Source organism: Colletotrichum orchidophilum, assembly GCF_001831195.1.
Source record: "Colletotrichum orchidophilum strain IMI 309357 chromosome Unknown Scaffold_70.1, whole genome shotgun sequence".
In the NCBI taxonomy this organism is placed as follows: domain Eukaryota; kingdom Fungi; phylum Ascomycota; class Sordariomycetes; order Glomerellales; family Glomerellaceae; genus Colletotrichum; species Colletotrichum orchidophilum.
In genome coordinates, this window is record NW_019173026.1 from 147,911 (window position 1) to 164,845 (window position 16,935).

The 16,935-nt window shown below is 54.9% G+C and overlaps 4 protein-coding genes across 4 annotated transcripts; 2 read left to right on the forward strand and 2 right to left on the reverse strand.

Moving 5' to 3' along the window:
• Positions 1-2,845: 2,845 nt before the first annotated feature.
• CORC01_08316 (uncharacterized protein) lies at positions 2,846-4,565 on the reverse strand (the record flags this gene model as incomplete). Its single annotated transcript, XM_022619948.1, has 2 exons — positions 2,846-3,945; positions 4,010-4,565. 2 exons carry the CDS (start codon positions 4,563-4,565, stop codon positions 2,846-2,848), a joined length of 1,656 nt encoding a protein of 551 aa, XP_022473552.1.
• Positions 4,566-5,024: 459 nt separating this feature from the next.
• On the forward strand, positions 5,025-5,264 carry CORC01_08317 (uncharacterized protein; the record flags this gene model as incomplete). The annotated part of the gene is made up of 1 exon (XM_022619949.1): positions 5,025-5,264. One exon carries the CDS (start codon positions 5,025-5,027, stop codon positions 5,262-5,264), a length of 240 nt encoding a protein of 79 aa, XP_022473553.1.
• Positions 5,265-10,654: 5,390 nt separating this feature from the next.
• Positions 10,655-13,332, forward strand: CORC01_08318 (uncharacterized protein; the record flags this gene model as incomplete). The annotated part of the gene is made up of 2 exons (XM_022619950.1): positions 10,655-11,242; positions 11,299-13,332. The coding sequence occupies 2 exons, from the start codon at positions 10,655-10,657 to the stop codon at positions 13,330-13,332; spliced, it is 2,622 nt and encodes an 873-aa protein (XP_022473554.1).
• A 975-nt stretch (positions 13,333-14,307) lies between these two features.
• On the reverse strand, positions 14,308-15,551 carry CORC01_08319 (Rox3 mediator complex subunit; the record flags this gene model as incomplete). The annotated part of the gene is made up of 2 exons (XM_022619951.1): positions 14,308-15,101; positions 15,230-15,551. The coding sequence occupies 2 exons, from the start codon at positions 15,549-15,551 to the stop codon at positions 14,308-14,310; spliced, it is 1,116 nt and encodes a 371-aa protein (XP_022473555.1).
• Between the last annotated feature and the right edge of the window lie 1,384 nt (positions 15,552-16,935).

The window sequence follows — 16,935 nt, forward strand, 5'->3', positions numbered from 1 at the left end:
CCTGTAACCTTGGAGAAGGTATCGTCGACCAAGGGAGAAGAAGTAGAAGAAGAAGTAGGAGAAGGAGGAGAAAAAGAAACAGGAGGAGCAGAAGTGAATAAGACAGAGACGGGACGGATACTTACCAATGGCATCATAAACTCTACTCGACCTCGTCTATCAATCAAGAAAGCGACTCGGCACCTGCCCAAGCCTCAGGGGGCCATGCGTCCGAGAAAGCTCCAAATCCTCTGATGGGAGGATGAATCTTGCCATGGCTCGGACATCTTCTCTTCAGTCATCACGCCTAAACTAGCTCGGGATGACCCCAGAAACAAGGGTTTGCTTGATATGACGGGCACAAGCGCAGACCTTAACCTTCTCTCTCCCTCTTCCTATCCCTTACTCACTTGCAGTCACAAACGCTAGCCAACCGCAACGAGGGAAACTGCCGCCGTGCACGGAGAATCAATCATATGCGCATATGGCGTGCCGGCCTGGGCCTGTCACAGAGTTCACTCCAGTTCGTGGTATCCGTACTGCCTCGCGGGTATCGACTGAGCCCCCACCTACCCCCACCTCAATCGAAAATGGCTTAACCATTTTCGGGGCCTGTTTGAAGCTATGGTAACAGCTTATTTACCGTTGCTTCGGCCGTTGAAGTGTGAGGCCTCTTTGCTTGTCCAGCCAGCTCGCCGACGCTCACGTCCAGTCGGCCGGGGGGAGGCGGGGCTTCAGCTGTTCGATCCGAGCAAGCCGGTGCAGATGTCTCGAGATCCCTTTCCAATGACTCCATGATATCTCATCCCATACACGGAAGGTTGGAGAAACGCTCTACGAACACAGGTATGGCATTTGTAGTTTTGGACAGCGCATTCTGCTGCAGCGACGATGCTATGAGACAAACTATGGAAGGCAAAAGACAAAAGTCGCCCACCAATGGCTACGTTAACCCGGCAAGACCTCGTATCGCCGCCTCGCGCTTCCTGCTCGCTCATTCGCTCTTGACCACATCAAGTTATGCCGTAGCTGCGATCTATTGCGCCGAGGCCCGCGACTTTCCAGAGTCCTTTTTTCGGAGAGCAATCCCGGCCAGGCCAGGCACTATTGCTGTCCCCTGTGGGCGAAAAGCAGACGCCATCGATGCTGTGGGTGGTTCACTTTGCCTTCAACGCCTTCGGACGGTTGAAGGTGCCGCAGGATCGAAAGAGTGGAGATTTTGAGACCAGGAGGGGAGACGTGGGCAAAAAAAAAAAACCATCGAATGAGGTTTCTTACTCCAAGCTCGGGTTTATGCGAGGCTGTCAATGTATAGAGCTCCGGCCTGATGGAGGCGTATGCTGACTTGCCCTCGTGTATGAAGCAGTAGAGGCCACGACCTTGTTGTCCGAGAAGCATCGCAAGATTTTGATGACTTTTGCGAGGCCGACTGGGAATTCATCTTGGCCGGCATGGGGTATGTGGTGATATGGATACTTCACCCACTCGCTCATCCGCTCCTCCATGGAGACCAACTACCCAAAAAGATGTTTCATCCCGTGTTGTAGACATCGCTACCGGGGGATGGGTTGGGATGGGATGGGATGGTAAACACTCATAAACACCTGATGGATGAGACACCAGCCCTAGAGAGGTAGTCCACTAATTCCACGTCCACGAGAGTGCTTACCCAATCGGGATCGTCTAAGACGCTTGCAAAGGGAAGACACAGCTTCTCTGAATTTGTCATGGTAAAAGTCGCGGCCCAAGCGGAACACTACTAAGCTTGCGCCCCAGAAAAATTCTGGGACGGAGAGGGGAAGGGGGAGTAGAAGAAGAAGCTTGACACGACATTCTTTTTGGTTCCCACCGTTTCATGTGTGTCTCAAGATGGTTCAACCTACTACTCCTCCTCCCCGGGGGGGAAAAAAAACGACTCCATCACGACAACATGCCTTTCCTTGCCCCAAAATTTTCAAACCTAACTTGGGCAGGCACGTGGAGGCAGCCCGAGCAGAAGAAAGTCATTACTCACTCGCTGGCCAAGACCGTCCCATCATGAAAGCAGCCGCGCTCCCGGTCCCTCCCTCCTACCTTGCTACATTTGATCCTCCGGGAGGGGGGGATCGGACGGGCAAAGATGGCATGTTCTTCATCGCAAGTAGGATACCACAGTGGTGGAAGCAACGCACTTTCCTCGAAATATACAAGGTTCTTGTCACATGGAAGCAAGCTATGCGGATACCTTGTTCCTCTATGCGCATGAGAATAAGCAAAAAAATCCGTTGCCCAAAAAAAAAAAGGTTTAGGATTGACTTCATCCTCTCTTTTCCCTCAATGGCCGTAGCCAAAAGAAGGTAAAAGTTTCTAGTCTGCCCTTCTGCCCCTTCCCCTTCATCCGTTTCTCTTTTTTCCCCTCGCTCGTCTCTTGAGGCGAAACTAAAACCTCATCTACATCCAAGCAAGCCCAACGCTCGCCCCGACTGCGGATGCCAATGTCGTTGCGGTCCGAAGCCGGCGCACGCACGCGTGCTTGTAAAAAAAAATAAAAAAAATATGAACCAATATCCCCCTCTACATGGAGATTCACCTTGCTTCCGTATGGCCAGGACGCAAAAGGCTCATATCAGACGTGCCAGAAACTCTCTCAACGCCAATCCATATGCCGTCATAGAGTCCGCAAAGTTGGCACAAAAAAAAGGTTGTGGCCCCGACCCCAACCACCCCAAATAGGTACTAATAATTATCGTTTGAAAGATTGGTGAGAATGTACAACACGCGTCAAGGTACGTTTTTGGAGCCCCGGTATTCTCTTTGAGTCCGGCATTGCCGATCTGGGAATAAAAAAGGAAGAAGAGAAGGCAATGTCGAACCAAAAAAGGTGAATTCACATGTCTTCGTGGAACCTAGAAGCCGAACCCCGAGACCCCCGAGACCCGTCCTGCGAAGGTAAAGTCCGACCGATGGGGTCCCGGCCCGGGGGCTGTAACGGGATAAACGGCGGACTTGTCTCCGGAGACGCCGCCGGAGGCGGGAATGGCGCCGATTCCGTCACTGGCGTTCGGGCCGGCGACTCTTTGAGGACCACCACACCACTGACTGGCCTCATGGGCGAGCCAAGCGCGAGGCGTGTTGTTTGGCTGTTGGGGTCGAAAAAGGCTTGAGAGTCGCGGAAGTAGACTGATTCGTCGTCATTTACGGCGGCTGCGGTGCCCTCACGTGGGTCCGTGTAACCGTCGCCCCCGGCTTGCAGAACAGAGGGCAGTTTCCTGCCGGCTACTCGGACAAATCCTCTCTCGCCGGTTTCGGAAGGCTCGCTAGCCCTTCTCGAAGAAGGTTTGTGAGCCGCGGCCATCGCGCCGGCTCCGGCTCCGGCTCCGGCTCCTGCGCCAGCGGCCGCTGTGGTGGGATCAAATGACAACGACCGTTGGACCATCCCACTGCTGTTGCCACCACCTTTCGGACCGCCAGAACCAGTGAGGATGCCTCGTTTGCAGGCGCTGACTTCGCTGAGGCGGAACCGTCCGCCCGAGCGCTTCTTCCACCGAAGGGCAAGGATGACCAGCGCCACCAGGAACGCCGCTCCAGCCAAACTTCCTACAACACTGCCCACGACTGTTCCGGTTGGTGTTGGCGAGCCGCTGCCGCTAGAGTTGTCAGACGTGGGAGTCGAAGTGGGCGTGGCTGTCCCAGCTCCCCCGCCGCCGATTCCGCCGGCGTTTCCCTCTCCAGAAGCTGTCGGTTCATTGGAAAACGATTGCGAGGCGCTCGTAGCGAAGGTAGACGTGCTCAATCTGGTGGACCCCGACGTCGAAGTTGATGCCGATGTTGAGGTCGAAGTTGAATACGAGTTAGAGCTCCATGTTGTCGATGAGAGCGATGAAAGTATAGAAGAAGTAACACTTGTTGTACCAGACGAAAATTGGCTAGATAAACTGGTTTTGGTAGAGACTGAGGTTGAAGAAGAGTTTGATGAGGTAAGGAATGCTACACATCCTGGGTCAGCTACTTCACTTTGGGAAACACTCGACAGAGGGGGGGAGTGACGTACAAATTGTCGAGTTTGACTGGCCACTCAACGTAGGGTAGAGTGACGGCGCGGCTTCCGAAGGAGCTGGAGTTGATAAAGGATTGGACGTCAGGGAGATACCTTGACTGGCGGATGAGTTGGTAGACGAGGATGTCGTAGGCGCCGGCGTCGACGGCACAGAGTCATTCGTCGTGCTGGAAGACGATGAAGTGTCGGTATGGGACGAAGTGGATGAGGGTACCGCAGCAATTGACAAGTCAAGGGCGGTACTGCTGGTTGATTGAGCATCCACGGTGGCGGCAGTTGGGTTGATGGTCTGCACTCGGATCGGGGAGCCGGCGGCATCGACTATTTCAATGAGAGAGACGGTTTGGACAACGATTCTCGGTGCCGCGGTGCTCGACGAAGTGGCGGCGTCGGGGGTGGGATTCGTCGGGTTGGGGTCAGCGTCGTCGAGTTGGCGATGGCGGTGATGAGCATTCTCGGGGGTGGCTGCGCGTTGATTGTGTAAGTGGTAATGATTATGATGGTATGAGCGGGCCTGAGGGAGTGAAGACCCGCGCAGTGATTTAGTCATGTTGTAGACGGGGTGGCGTTGGGCCAAGTAGGCTGAGCTTTACCCCGGCCGGTGGTGTGGTTGGTCGTCTTTTTTGGTAAATTGGGGGGAGGCGACTTTCAAGCCGGTGGTCCCAAGGGCGTGACGGGAATAAAGATAGAACAAGGTAAACGAGTGACTGGTGTTGGATCACCGGGTAAGTAAGCGAGTGTGAGTGAGTGAGTGAGTGGTTTGTGTTTGGATAGGAGTTGTCGATCTATTCGAATTCCATTCTTGGCATCCTCATGGCCATGTGTGGATAAATGGGAATATCGTCTGGTGGTTGGTAGAGGTCGTGGTGGTGGTGGTGTCCCGCAACGGGCCGCGCGAATGCAATTCCCCCTCGTTCCGAATCAACAGACGCTCGGTTTTCCTACACTCTTTCTGCTTCTCTTAGGACGCGGTGTGCGCAGTGCCCCAAGAGGATTTTGAAAATCAACGATGGGAAGGGACCGTGGACAATTCGTGTCAGCCGTTTCTCGTTGTTCGTGTTCGAGATCCTTTGTCTCCCTTGCATCCGCCAGTTCTCATGGCCGATGGATCAGGACGATGGCATGGCGGCGTAAGCGTGCTGTTGGCAGGAGGCGAGGAGAGAAGACGAAGGAAGAGGAGGGAGGAGGAGAAGAGAAGAGACAGACAGATGCCTTAGATGGGAGGGGGAAGGGAAGTGGAGTGGAGTGAGCAGGCACGACGATAATAATAGGTAGGCAATGGATCGATCGTAGGCTGGATGCAGTATGCAATATGGGAAGGGAAAACATGCAGGTCCAGTCAAGTGAAAGGCACCTTCTCGGTCAAAGTTGAGCGCTTCGACGAGAGGTGGGCGCCGCCTTGTCAATCTGTTCTTCCCCCGGGGGCCCTTGGGGGATTGGGGGAACTGGGAAGGGAAGATTTCGATAATCTCGCTTGATGTTGGCGAGTGGCTGCTAGCTGTAGGACACCACGTCTCATTGGCCAACCAGACGCCTCCAAAGTCACAGTGAGCCGTTCCACTGTCCACTATCACGGGGAGCGCCCCCCCCTCCATGAGTCCATCAGCGATGGGCCGACCAGGAACGGGCACCATGGGCCAGGGACAGGGGACAGGGGACAGGGAACATGCACCCCTCGCCATGTCGTCCTTTTTTCCTTGTTCCTCTCGTTTTTTTCTCTCACTCTGACCCTTCCCTTTTGGTGACCATCACATTGAGGTCCGCACAGTATGCCAGTCATCACACCGCGTATCATTCCGAGCAACCTTCATGTCCATCATACACTGCACATTGCCAATTGGCTTTCGATGCAAAGGCAAACACTAAGAGACAGACAGACGATTGGTGAGCGGTTGAGGGACATTCCGAATGAACAATCTTGCAAAGCACAGGCCCATTGGTGGCACACGAGAGAGTGAGAGAAAGAGAAGAAAAGAAAACGAGAAACATCCTGCCGATCAAATCTGAGGTGACAGCACACACCACGTCCGGGATGAGATGAAATGAGATGATGCATGGGACGAGACGAAAGAGAGGCAAAGAGGAAGAGAGGGGAGTCTGACTAAGGCACCGCGTCAAAAACCAAGACACACACACACACACGCATACGAGGTCCAGGAAAGGAATGGCCTGTGCGAGACCGACGAATGTGTCTCGTTTTCCCTTTCGAGTGCTTTATTTGGCTACAAGGCCCGTGAGCAATTGGACGTCCTGGCGTTCGATTGGCGCCGTTGGTTTCGCCCACGAGATCATGGCGGCGCAACCCGCTCAACCAACTGCCATCCAGAGTCCAGAAAGGTCCAGACCCGAAGTCTCCCGGGTATGACTAGGTATGAACTACTATGGTACGAATACACTAGGAACAATGACGAGGCCGGCCACCAAAGATCGGCCACCTTCCCCAAATCGATGGGCAAAGAGGGTCAACGGCTCTGCAGCTGCAGTTTCCAAGGGTGAAAATGGAATCAAAAGAATAAATGGGACAACAGACGACGACACAGGCCAGTAGCGACTCCACTATCCTGAACCTCTCGTGTATCGTCGTCGTCGCTCATCTACAGCTCAACTGCTCGACCGATGCCAATATTTAACCAGTCAAGGATCACAGGCTCCCAAAGGAAACTTTGAGGCATAAAGAACGTCATCGATGGGCCGCAGACGACGAGCCAACCACATCGGACACTGGACAAGAAGAAATCAAAGAAAAGGAAGTACGACAAATCTGTTCCGAGAATGCAACTGAAAAGTTTGTCCTCGCACAAATATCTAGGGGGGGCAAGCGCCAGAATCAACCCGTGTAACCACCAAAGCAAAGGTGCCGTGCATCTCTCTAGTCTCGCCATGTTACCTGCGAGCCGCGGGCCAACACTACCCTATGCATCTGATTTGTACTCGTTGCGTCCTCGCGCCCTCTCCCTCGACTAACTCGCAATCAGTGTCGCGACCCGTCGGGCGGCTCTGTGGATGAGGGAGCGTGGCGTTCCCTAGACCTTCTTCATCCTCCTGCTACAGAGAACCTCAACCCCGTATTCGCCACAAGGTGAAGCAGATTTGACGACCCAAGCAACCAGTCGCCTTTCCTCGCGTCCACGATTGCTTCAGTACAGCGTGAGCCGCAATAATCGTTGTTGACTTTTTTCTCTCTCTTCGATCGCAAGGATATGGATACAGTGCGCGGTACCTGCATCTGGACCCCTGGCACGAGCTCCATTTCTTGGGGGCCCTTTGTGGGGTTCGTGGGGCTGTTCAAAGCCATGGCTGGTGCCCGGGGGCCAAGAACCAAACGAAACGTGCGGACGAGACGGACGGAACGGATGAGCCCCTCTCTCCAAACGCATAATATCGAAAGGTGCTATAAGAGCGAAGAGGGGGTATACTTCCAGGGCAACGCAAAAGTCCAGCGAATGCAGAGAAACAATGTAAGAGCGCATCTACATAGTACACGAAATGAATATTGGCTGTTGTGCATGTGACCTAACCGAGGATTTCCCCTCCTCTCTGACGCCTACGGACAACGATATCGAATTCCACGGCCATGGGTTCTAGAAGCGTGTGCTAACAAAGTCCAGCACCCACGCACTATCGTTGACATGGGGTGCTTGGTGAAAGAAGGGGGGCTCTCGATCTGGTTTTCTCCTAGTGCACGGCAAGCCGCAAGCCGCTCTCTGCTGTGGGTGTCTCTGTGTGTCGGAAGCTTGGCGAGGCTCGGCGATCATGGGATGAATTTCGTTTCCATCGAAACGAACACTGGGGTAACCTATCCCCTCTCCCCCCGTCTCTGCCTGCCCCTTTCTATTGCCCCCTTGTATTGGGTATACCTCTCGGCGTCACGGAACCTGCTCTTCACTGCCTCATTAACAATGGAGTCGGGTATCCGTACCCAGGAGTTTGGTGTTCGACTTCTTCCCCGTTTGGAGGTCATAACATCATAGCATATGTGTTATCGCACAGCCAGCTTTCTAGTCATTTGGCAAATTGAACGTTTGTACGAGATGGTTTAGCGCGTCTCAGGAGGCTCTCCGAATTTTGGGACCGCCCAAAGTGCTTTTACTATGTTTTGACAGCGGTCGTTCTTCCACGCTTCCAGTTTTACTCCGTATGTACCGAAACAATGTCACTCGAACCACGGCGTCATCCAGGACCAAGCACGGCATTGGAATGATGGGTCTCCACGGCTGTACGTAATCTTCCCTTGAACGGCCCCCCCCCCCGGATGGGCGTAAAGTGGAGTTGGATGAGAAAAACGGCTTTGCGATTCTTGGCTAAGATTGCTGTGCAGATGTTGTGCAGCGCAACGGAGTAAAATCAAATGAAATCAAAATCAAAAGTGCGCAGGACAACAAGGTAAGAGAGCACAGCACTTTCATTGCCATCCCGACGGGGTTTCTGGGCACGTTCCCGAGACGACGGCCCAGCCAGCAGCTACCTTTGAAGAGCTCGTATCGCATTGTTCACTTCTATCCGTACTCTTCCCTCCTAAGCCGCACGGGATTCTACGACCATCATAAGCGTAGACGCGGCCGTAGGCCGTAACGCACAAGATCTGGTTACCCGTCTGCCCATCTGCTGTTTCTTGTTATCTCGTTCTAGACCTCCCCTCCCCCGCGTTTCCGACGGACGAACGTCCACCTGAAGATGAGGGAACTGGCGCGCCGGCAACCATGTCATAACTGCCGGGCGCCGTTTTATTTTTTATTTCGCCCCCCCCTCCCCCTGTAACGGATACTGGGCATGTTGTGCAGAAAGAGCAAAGACAACAACAAACCGGGTCGCAAAGGAGAAGAGCGATGAGAGAGTCTCCAATCTAATCTGTGTAATCTCCCAATTGCCCCCCCTGCCCTGCCCTGCACTGCACTCGGCCCCCGAATCGAGGAAAATCACCGCAACAGGCGATGGGACGTTCATCTGAGAACGGGGCCCCCTTCAGCCAACTTGATTTTACTGTGGAGGAGGAACTCATCTTCAAGGGTGTGGTGGAATATCGAAATCAAAGTCAGAGCCTGCACCAGAGGACGCTAAAAACTGTCTGGCTCGGAAGTGTTGGTGGTGGTCCTGCAAATCCGGTATCATGGGACGACGGATGTAAAAGGCGATATCCGCACTATGTAGTACAGAGACTGGTCTGTTGCTCTTGCCCGCAGCCGAGTATCAAACTTCTATGCAGCCAGCCAGTAAGTCATTAAAGCACAGATAGGGTTCGCGCAGCGTTGTGTCGAGGAAGGGTAAGCCGCAAGGGTGGTCTTTTTTCATGTGTGGAAACGTGATAATCTTCTGAGAATCTCTGGGCGAACAATGGCTGTGATGTCCGGCTTGGTGTGACCTGTAAGACAAACATTGCGTGTTTCCTGGTCCATGTTTGCTTGAACTCTCCTGCTCTGATCTCACGGTAGATGAATTGAAGCTGGAGGCTCTTGAGTGAAAGAGAAAAGTATCAACTAACTTCCACCAAACTCTGTCTCGCATCGCCAAAGGCTTCTATAACACTGCCCTGACCATGCGTACCTAGGTAGGTAGTCAATCAGGCCCCATGCCAGTGTCGCGATTCACATCCGGTCGCAAGTTGTCAAGCGCGGCTGACTCAGGGCCATTCCCGGGAGGAAATAAGTGTAAAATGTAAATGGCTGTGCTACATGTAAGCCACTTGAATGAGAAAATCTTCTCAATCTGGGATGAATGAATTGTGGCGGCAGCTGTCGCGAATGGCGCAACAAATGCGCATCGGATCCGAATACCCGAGGACGCAACGCGTGACAGCAGGTAGTTACGACAGCTTAATTTGAGATCAAGCGAGGATGGGCAGGACATGTCGTCATTTTCACTTGCCAAATTAGTGGTCTGTCAACCGCAGCAGGGGCTCATTGTGCTTCCGGCATCGTTAACCGCCAATCGGTGGCTGGTGGCTGGAGGTTGGAGCCAGTGCCTATCTGAGGCTGACATATGCTGGTGCAGAGTGGCATTGGTGGCTCGACTGCTCTTACCTCTCCGCAGAAGTGACTTACAAAGATCCCTGATAGGTGAGGTGGTGCGTGATTAAGCAATCGGGTACCTGTCCGCCTGGGAAATTGGGCGCAGCAGCGGCGCAATGAGGCCTCTTTCTACCTACCTTACTAGGAGCACCAGGTACACAATTTTTGGCGTATTCTGTGCTTCCCAACAGTCATCCCACAGCTGTATCCCTACCTCTACCTCTCCACCTCGACCTACCACGGCACAAGAAGCTGCACTCGTCGGGACCAAACCCGCGCCTGGACCAGACACAAGCAGCAAACCAAGGCAAATGTCAATGAAATAGCCCACGGTCTCCTCTCATCAATGCTCCTTTGGCCGTGACGGGATCTTTGGACGGCTTTGCGTCCCTCGTTCTCTCCGTGTTATATATGGACATCCGACTCCATCCTTCTTTCTTCCGTACCGCAACACCACCTAGAGCTCTCATCCCTACAGCATTCTTCGTCGTGGTAACCCTTCCTTTACCCCTCCCCAAGCTTAACGCCACCTACCCCTCTCGCGCTTTACACACACACACACAGTTGTACAGTGCAGCACTTTTAAACCTCCCACATCATACACAGCTCTGGATTTTGCCCGGAGTTTGACGTCATGTCCGGTTACACGTATGACGGACCCTCATCCTCGTCCGTACCACCGCCGCCCTACTCCCTGACTGCCTCCGCCTCCGCCTCCGCCTCCGAACATTTTGAATCCACGTCCTCGTCCCAATTCCCGCCCCCACCCACCGCCGCCTATGACGGGCCCATCGTGGGTCCGTCCTCTGGCTTCTCCTCCGGCTACCCCTCATCTTCCGCCGAAGGTTTCGGGATCGTGGATTCCAAGTGGCGCCTGGCCGATCCTAGGTCGTCCTCGGCTCATTCGCTCGCGCCATCCACCAAGGACCGCGACGGCATCACCCGCCGGACCTTGCTCGTCATCTACATCCACGGCTTCTACGGCAACGAGTCGTCCTTCCGGTCTTTTCCCGCCCACGTTCACAATCACCTCAAGGACGACCTCGCCGAGACTCATGTCGTCCACTCCAAAATCTACCCCCGTTACAAAACGTACAAGGCCATCGATGTAGCTCGTGACAACTTCAGCCAGTGGCTGGAGCCGCACGAGTCCGAGTCCACTGATGTGATTCTCGTCGGACACTCGATGGGAGGCTTGCTCGCGGCCGAGGTTGCCATGATGGTATGATTCCACAGGCCCAACAGCGATGAGACAAAACTGACTGACGCTGCCCTTAGCCTAACCGGCACCCATATAGGCGCCATCCTTACAAGCATCGCATACTTGGTACCATCTCACTCGATTCGCCGTTCCTTGGACTTCACCCCGGCATCATCGTGGCCGGAATCTCTAGTTTATTCAGACCGGCGTCTCCAACAGAGGAGAAGCAAGAGCACGAGGCTTACAACCAGCTGAGCTCTACCAACTCGGCCCTGACCAGTCCCAACCCGTCCATGTACACCCTGGAGACGACGAGCTCACTGGGCGCGGACCTGTCACCTCATCCGAGCAACACACCATCCATGTCCTCGAGCAACCCGCCGCAGCAGCCGGATCCCACTTTCAACCCGCCGTTCTTTAACGACCTGAATCTCAAGGACCGTTCCTTCATGAGGCGGCTGGGTCATTTTGCCAAGAAACACAGCCGCGAAGGCATCTGGGACGCTACCAAGAACCACGTCATGTCTCATTTGGAGTACGGCGGCTGCTTGGCGGATTATCCCGGCCTGAACGCCCGATACAACAAGCTCCGCGCCATGGAGAGCGTCGACCCGCTGCAGCAAATGGGCGACGGCAATGCTTACGGCAACAACGTGAACGGGCCTGCTCTGGCAAGAGTGCGATTCATTAACTACTACACCCTCAGCTCAGGAAGACCCAAGAAGCCAAAGACGCCAGACACGCCCAAGTCCCCCGAGTCTCCAAAGTCCCCCGAGCACCATGCGGCCCCAAGCACGCTACAGGTCGGCTCCCATCTATCCCCGCCGTCTTCTTCGACGCCTAGAATCTCTCTATCGTCCGACGACGGCCAGGAAATGGAACTACTCGAACCGATCCCGATGGAGGACATTGACGAAAAGCTTTCGGCCCTCCACACGGAACAACAGCAGGCACGGTTTGATCACGATGCCGCGGGGAGCTCCTTGAACTCGACCGACGCACTCGACAAGGAAGCGCGCGAACCAAAGGGCAAGGAGAGAGAAGGGTCGGTGCACGGCGATATCGACTCACACGAGATGCTCATCGCCGAAGCGGGACCCGGGCCTGCTTCTGCCGCGGCGGTCGACGAGGCGGAGAACCCCGAGGCTGCGCCGCTCATCGGAGATGTCATACCCGAAGCGGAACTACCACCCATCCCTGACCTGCCCGAACAGCCAACGCCTCCGGATCTGGATAGGTACACGGACAAGGACGCTCGGAAACAGGCCGAGAAGGAAGGCAAGCGCGCGCAAAAGGCGTACGAATCCGCCGTCAAGAGTCGCGACAAGGCTATCAAGGAGCGCCAGAAACTCGTTGAGAAGCGTCACAAAAAGGCAGAAAAGGAGGCGGCCAAAGAGGCGCAGAGGATCGAGAAGGAAAGACAAAAGCTGCAGAAGGAAGAGCAGAAGCGGCGACAACAGGAAGAGATAGCGGCACAGAAAAAGGCCGCTGAAGGAGCGGCATTGCAGCAAAAGGAAGAGACGCACGATGAGAAGGAGGCTCGGAGGCTCGCGGAGGAGGCAAAGAGGATGGAGAGGGAGGCTAGGAGGTTACGGGGGGAGCCGCTCGAGAGTGACACCGAGGATAAGAAGCTGCAGCCCGAGACGGGAAAGGAGGAGGTCGAGGCCGAGATGGCGGCGACCGTCATCGCCGGAGCCGCAGCCGCAGCGCCGGAAAGTGTAGCAACAGCGGCAGCGGCAACGGCAACGAACAAGCGACGACCTCCGATGGTATCACAGTCCTCGTCCGCAGCATCCATCAACACAACGCAGACGGGTGCCACCACAAACACAAACCAATCCAAAGCCGTCGCCGCCAAATCCAAGTCCAAGTCCAACTTTGACAAACCCAAGAAGGAACGCAAGTTCTGCACTCTGCCCAGCAAGAAGAATGGAAAACCCGACGAGACGTGGGTGTCGGTGTACATGGAAGGCATGGACGAGGTCGGCGCCCACTGCGGGCTCTTCCTCCCCGGCCCACATTACGACACGCTCATTGGCGACGTCGGTGAGCGCATCGTGGGATGGGTCCAGGACGATTTGAGCGTCAGGGCCATAATGGAGATGCCTTGATGGTAGGGGGAACCAGACCACCCTGAACTGTAATTTGGCTACTTGGACTTGGGAATGGCGAGGCAGCAGGACTGTCTAGAAGCACCCAATCAAGAGAGGCGAAGCAGGAACTTTCTACATTATTTTTAGTTTCACTCTTCGGCGAGAACATATAACCAATCGAGGTCCACGGCCAACAAGCCTGCAGAAGAATTAATAGGCGAATCACGATTTGATACAATATTTAGTTGTGTGAAGCTACAAGAGGTGACAGTCACCATGATGCAGAGGCTTCTTGATGCCTTCTATTTGAATTACTTTGTGTGTTTTGTTTGTGTTAGTGCTACAACGACGACCCAGCCAAAGCCCCCTTTGCCTATGGGGGAATTTTTTTTCTTCTCGTGCTCTCGCGTCCGGTGGTGTGATGATGGATGGATGGTTTGTGGTGGTCGTGGTAAAATGATCCCGTCCCCTTTCGTAGCAGCCTTTAGAATGCCCCCCTTCCCCCCCTCCCTTGAATCGCGTGGTATTTTTTTCCCCATCCCTTCTTCAGTCGGTCATGTGTTTTCTCGTTTGCCAACCTCGACTGAATGCGTTAGAAATCGAAAAATCAAAAGATAAAAAGTAACAAGAGAGTAAGTTAATCCCCCTGAACGCCCTGCTGGAAGTGGAAAAAATCATCAAAAGGGCAGAAAATGCCCGTCCGGCCCTCGTTCCCCCGTGACCCTCAAGAGCGGTGCTTCCTACGACGCAAGCGTCGCGGTTTCGACCGCCGGCCCTCAAGTTGCCTTCTGGGTGCCTCAAGACCGTCGGGCGAGCGTACATCTGATTCGCAATCTGCTTCGCAACCCAAAAGATCGGTAGCTGCGGCGGCAAGCTCGCAAAACCGCGATATCCAACACGATGGCCAGTCGTGGAAATTGGGATAATGGTATGGGCTCAGCCCTTTTTGCGGACGATTCGGCGATTGCCGGGCTTCGTCGCCGGAGGCGGCTTCTAAGCACCCACGGCGCTGGGGCCGTAGCCTTGCGGACGCATCGTATTCGGGAACGTCTGGCCATTGCCGTCCTGTAAAGAGTCAGCTACAGTTACGGACAGCATGAACAAATCATCGCTAACCTTCTTTCGCCGCTTCTGGCCTCCCCTATCGTCGCCATCCCCCGTAGAGTAGCCGTCGTCGGGGAAGCCTTCACCGTACCCCTCGAAGCTGTTGTCGCCGTAGCCGCGCTTCTTGGTCGTCCGTTGAGGACGGACAGCCCCCTGAGGTCCCTGTTGCTGCTTCCGCGCAAAGGGGTTAGGTGTAGTCGCGGAAGGTGTACCCGGGGCTGTCACCTTGCCACTGAGACCCTGTCTCAAGGCATCGATGCTGCCCGGGGCAAGATCTCCGAGAACTGAGCTGTCCCAATCCTTGACTGGAATCGGGCCCTTGGCCATAGTCGTTGCTCGGTTGAGTATCGACTTGACAGTACCAGACAGACCACTCGCGATCGGGTCTTGCCGCGTGCCCCAGAACTCGGCATCGGGAATCTCCAGCAATTCCCGGAAGCCATGGTAGACCTCCCTCTTCTTATCGCCACTCTCACCGTCCTTTTCCCTCGGAGCATCCCAGTCTTGGGCGACGGAATCGAAGCGGCCGAGAATTCCGAGTTTCTTGATCTGCCCCTTGTACGTCTTCCGTAGAGCGTTCTTCTCACCGTTCGGCTTTTCGCGAGCGACTTCTGCAGCGATGCCCGAGAGATTGAACATCTCGAAGAGGTCTTCCGTGATACGCGGCAGTCTCTCGTGGTGCGCTATGTAGCTCAGTGTTAACCAAATATATTCGACATTGAACCGGCTCAAAATACTAGATAGGCCGTGGGGAAGGGAGGATGACAAAATAGCCTGCCACGAAAACAGGGGGCTTTGAAGGGAGCCTTACGAGTTTGGCAAAGTAGGTATTTCTCTCCGACATCCAGGTGGAGTGCCTCGATACCAGTTTTGCTATCCTCGATGTGGGCTTTCTTCTGCTCTCGATCACCCAAATCTTCGAGTGGGCGCTTGCGTTTATGGGGCGAGTCATCGCCCATGACGATGTCATGCGACATATCGGAGGGCTGCGATGCGCTGCCGTTGACGCTGTGGGCGGGTGTCGGCAGAGTTGTGGCTGTGGACGGGGCCGAGCTGTTCATGCTCGATGTGAGGTCGGAAGTAGCCGGAGAAAACTGGGAAGGGCTTTGAGGGGTTCGAGGGTGGAACGACATGTTGACTTTGCCAGTGGCAGGAAGCCTGGGCCGTCGCTTCGTCACCGTGAGCGTCGTGGTTGTAATCGCCGTGGATCGGTGAGGGTGAGGAGGTCGAAAAGCACGAGGATTTGGCGGCGGCTGCTACCACGACGTCTCCCAGTCGGAAGGCGCGATGAGAAAAAATCACCTTCTCTTCCGAAGAATGCCTTCTAGATCCCTTTCAACCAGATTCCACGATGCGCTCGATGAGAAAGTTCGCTCTGGGCGAGATCAGAGGATGAGGGGGTTGTTGTGGCGAGTCGCGCCAAACCGCCGACGGCTCTCAATCCCCCGATGCAGCGTCATGCACCACTCTCGGCTTCCTCGTGGATCGTTGGCGCCTCGTCGTGGGTGTTAAAAATTTTTCCTGATGACAGTATCCAGCAAATAAACTTGTAGCGAAAGTAATCCGACGGCTAAAAAGGGCTGTCGAGGGTCGGTGGTCGATTTGTGCTGTGGTCTAGCCGTCAAGTCGTGGTGGAGTTGAAGGAAGTGAAGTCTGAATGGCGCAGCGTAGAGTGAAGGGGGCGGACACATGAGCGAGGCAATTTGCTCGCTTAACGGGGTGGCCGCCTGGGCTGGTGCGGTGCTGGGACTGGCTGGGCCGTAGGTTGCGCTGGCGGGCACTGGCAAAGGCGCTGGCTAAGGTAGGGTGAGGTAAGCCTGGGCGGGTTAGGTTCAGAGGGCGGGAGGGAAGCTGGGGGAGGGGGGGAGGGTGTGAGAAGGACGTGAGGTCCCGACGGCGGCGTCGGAAGAGGGAGGGAGTGGGCAAAGCCTCAAAGAGCAATGGTAGTTTGCCGCGGGTGTTGGAGAGAGGAGTGGACGGGACCTTGAGGGAGTGAGACTGACACAGCACAGGGGTGGGAAGCTGCTGTTCTGGGACCGGAGCCAAAGCAAGGCCCTCTCCCACCAGTGGATCGTCAAGGAAACCATGGCCACCGTGCTCCGACACCCGACACCCGATCACTGGGTCCTGACGGCTAGACTTGAGGTGCACCACGCAACCTGAGAGGGGCGTGGCTAGATCAGGCAACCGGCAGGCAGCGTGCCTGACCTGTAAGAAAACTTACCTAAGCAACCAACGTAAGCACTAACCATACCCAGGTCCCAAGGTGCTCTGTACCCACGCCACGACTTGTTCATCACGTGATACTACATCGGCCCCACCTCGCAGAATGGGCCAGGTTCTGCAATTTTTAAAGCTCGAGGCCGCGAGCAGCTTCTCGACCTCCTCTCTTCTTCACAACCAAGACCACCTATTCAAATCATCGCCAGCCTGCAACGATTTCACATCACTTTCTACGCTGCTGGACGATTCCTAAGGATGCGTCGAGAAGAACTCTTTCAATGCCCTTGCTTAAAA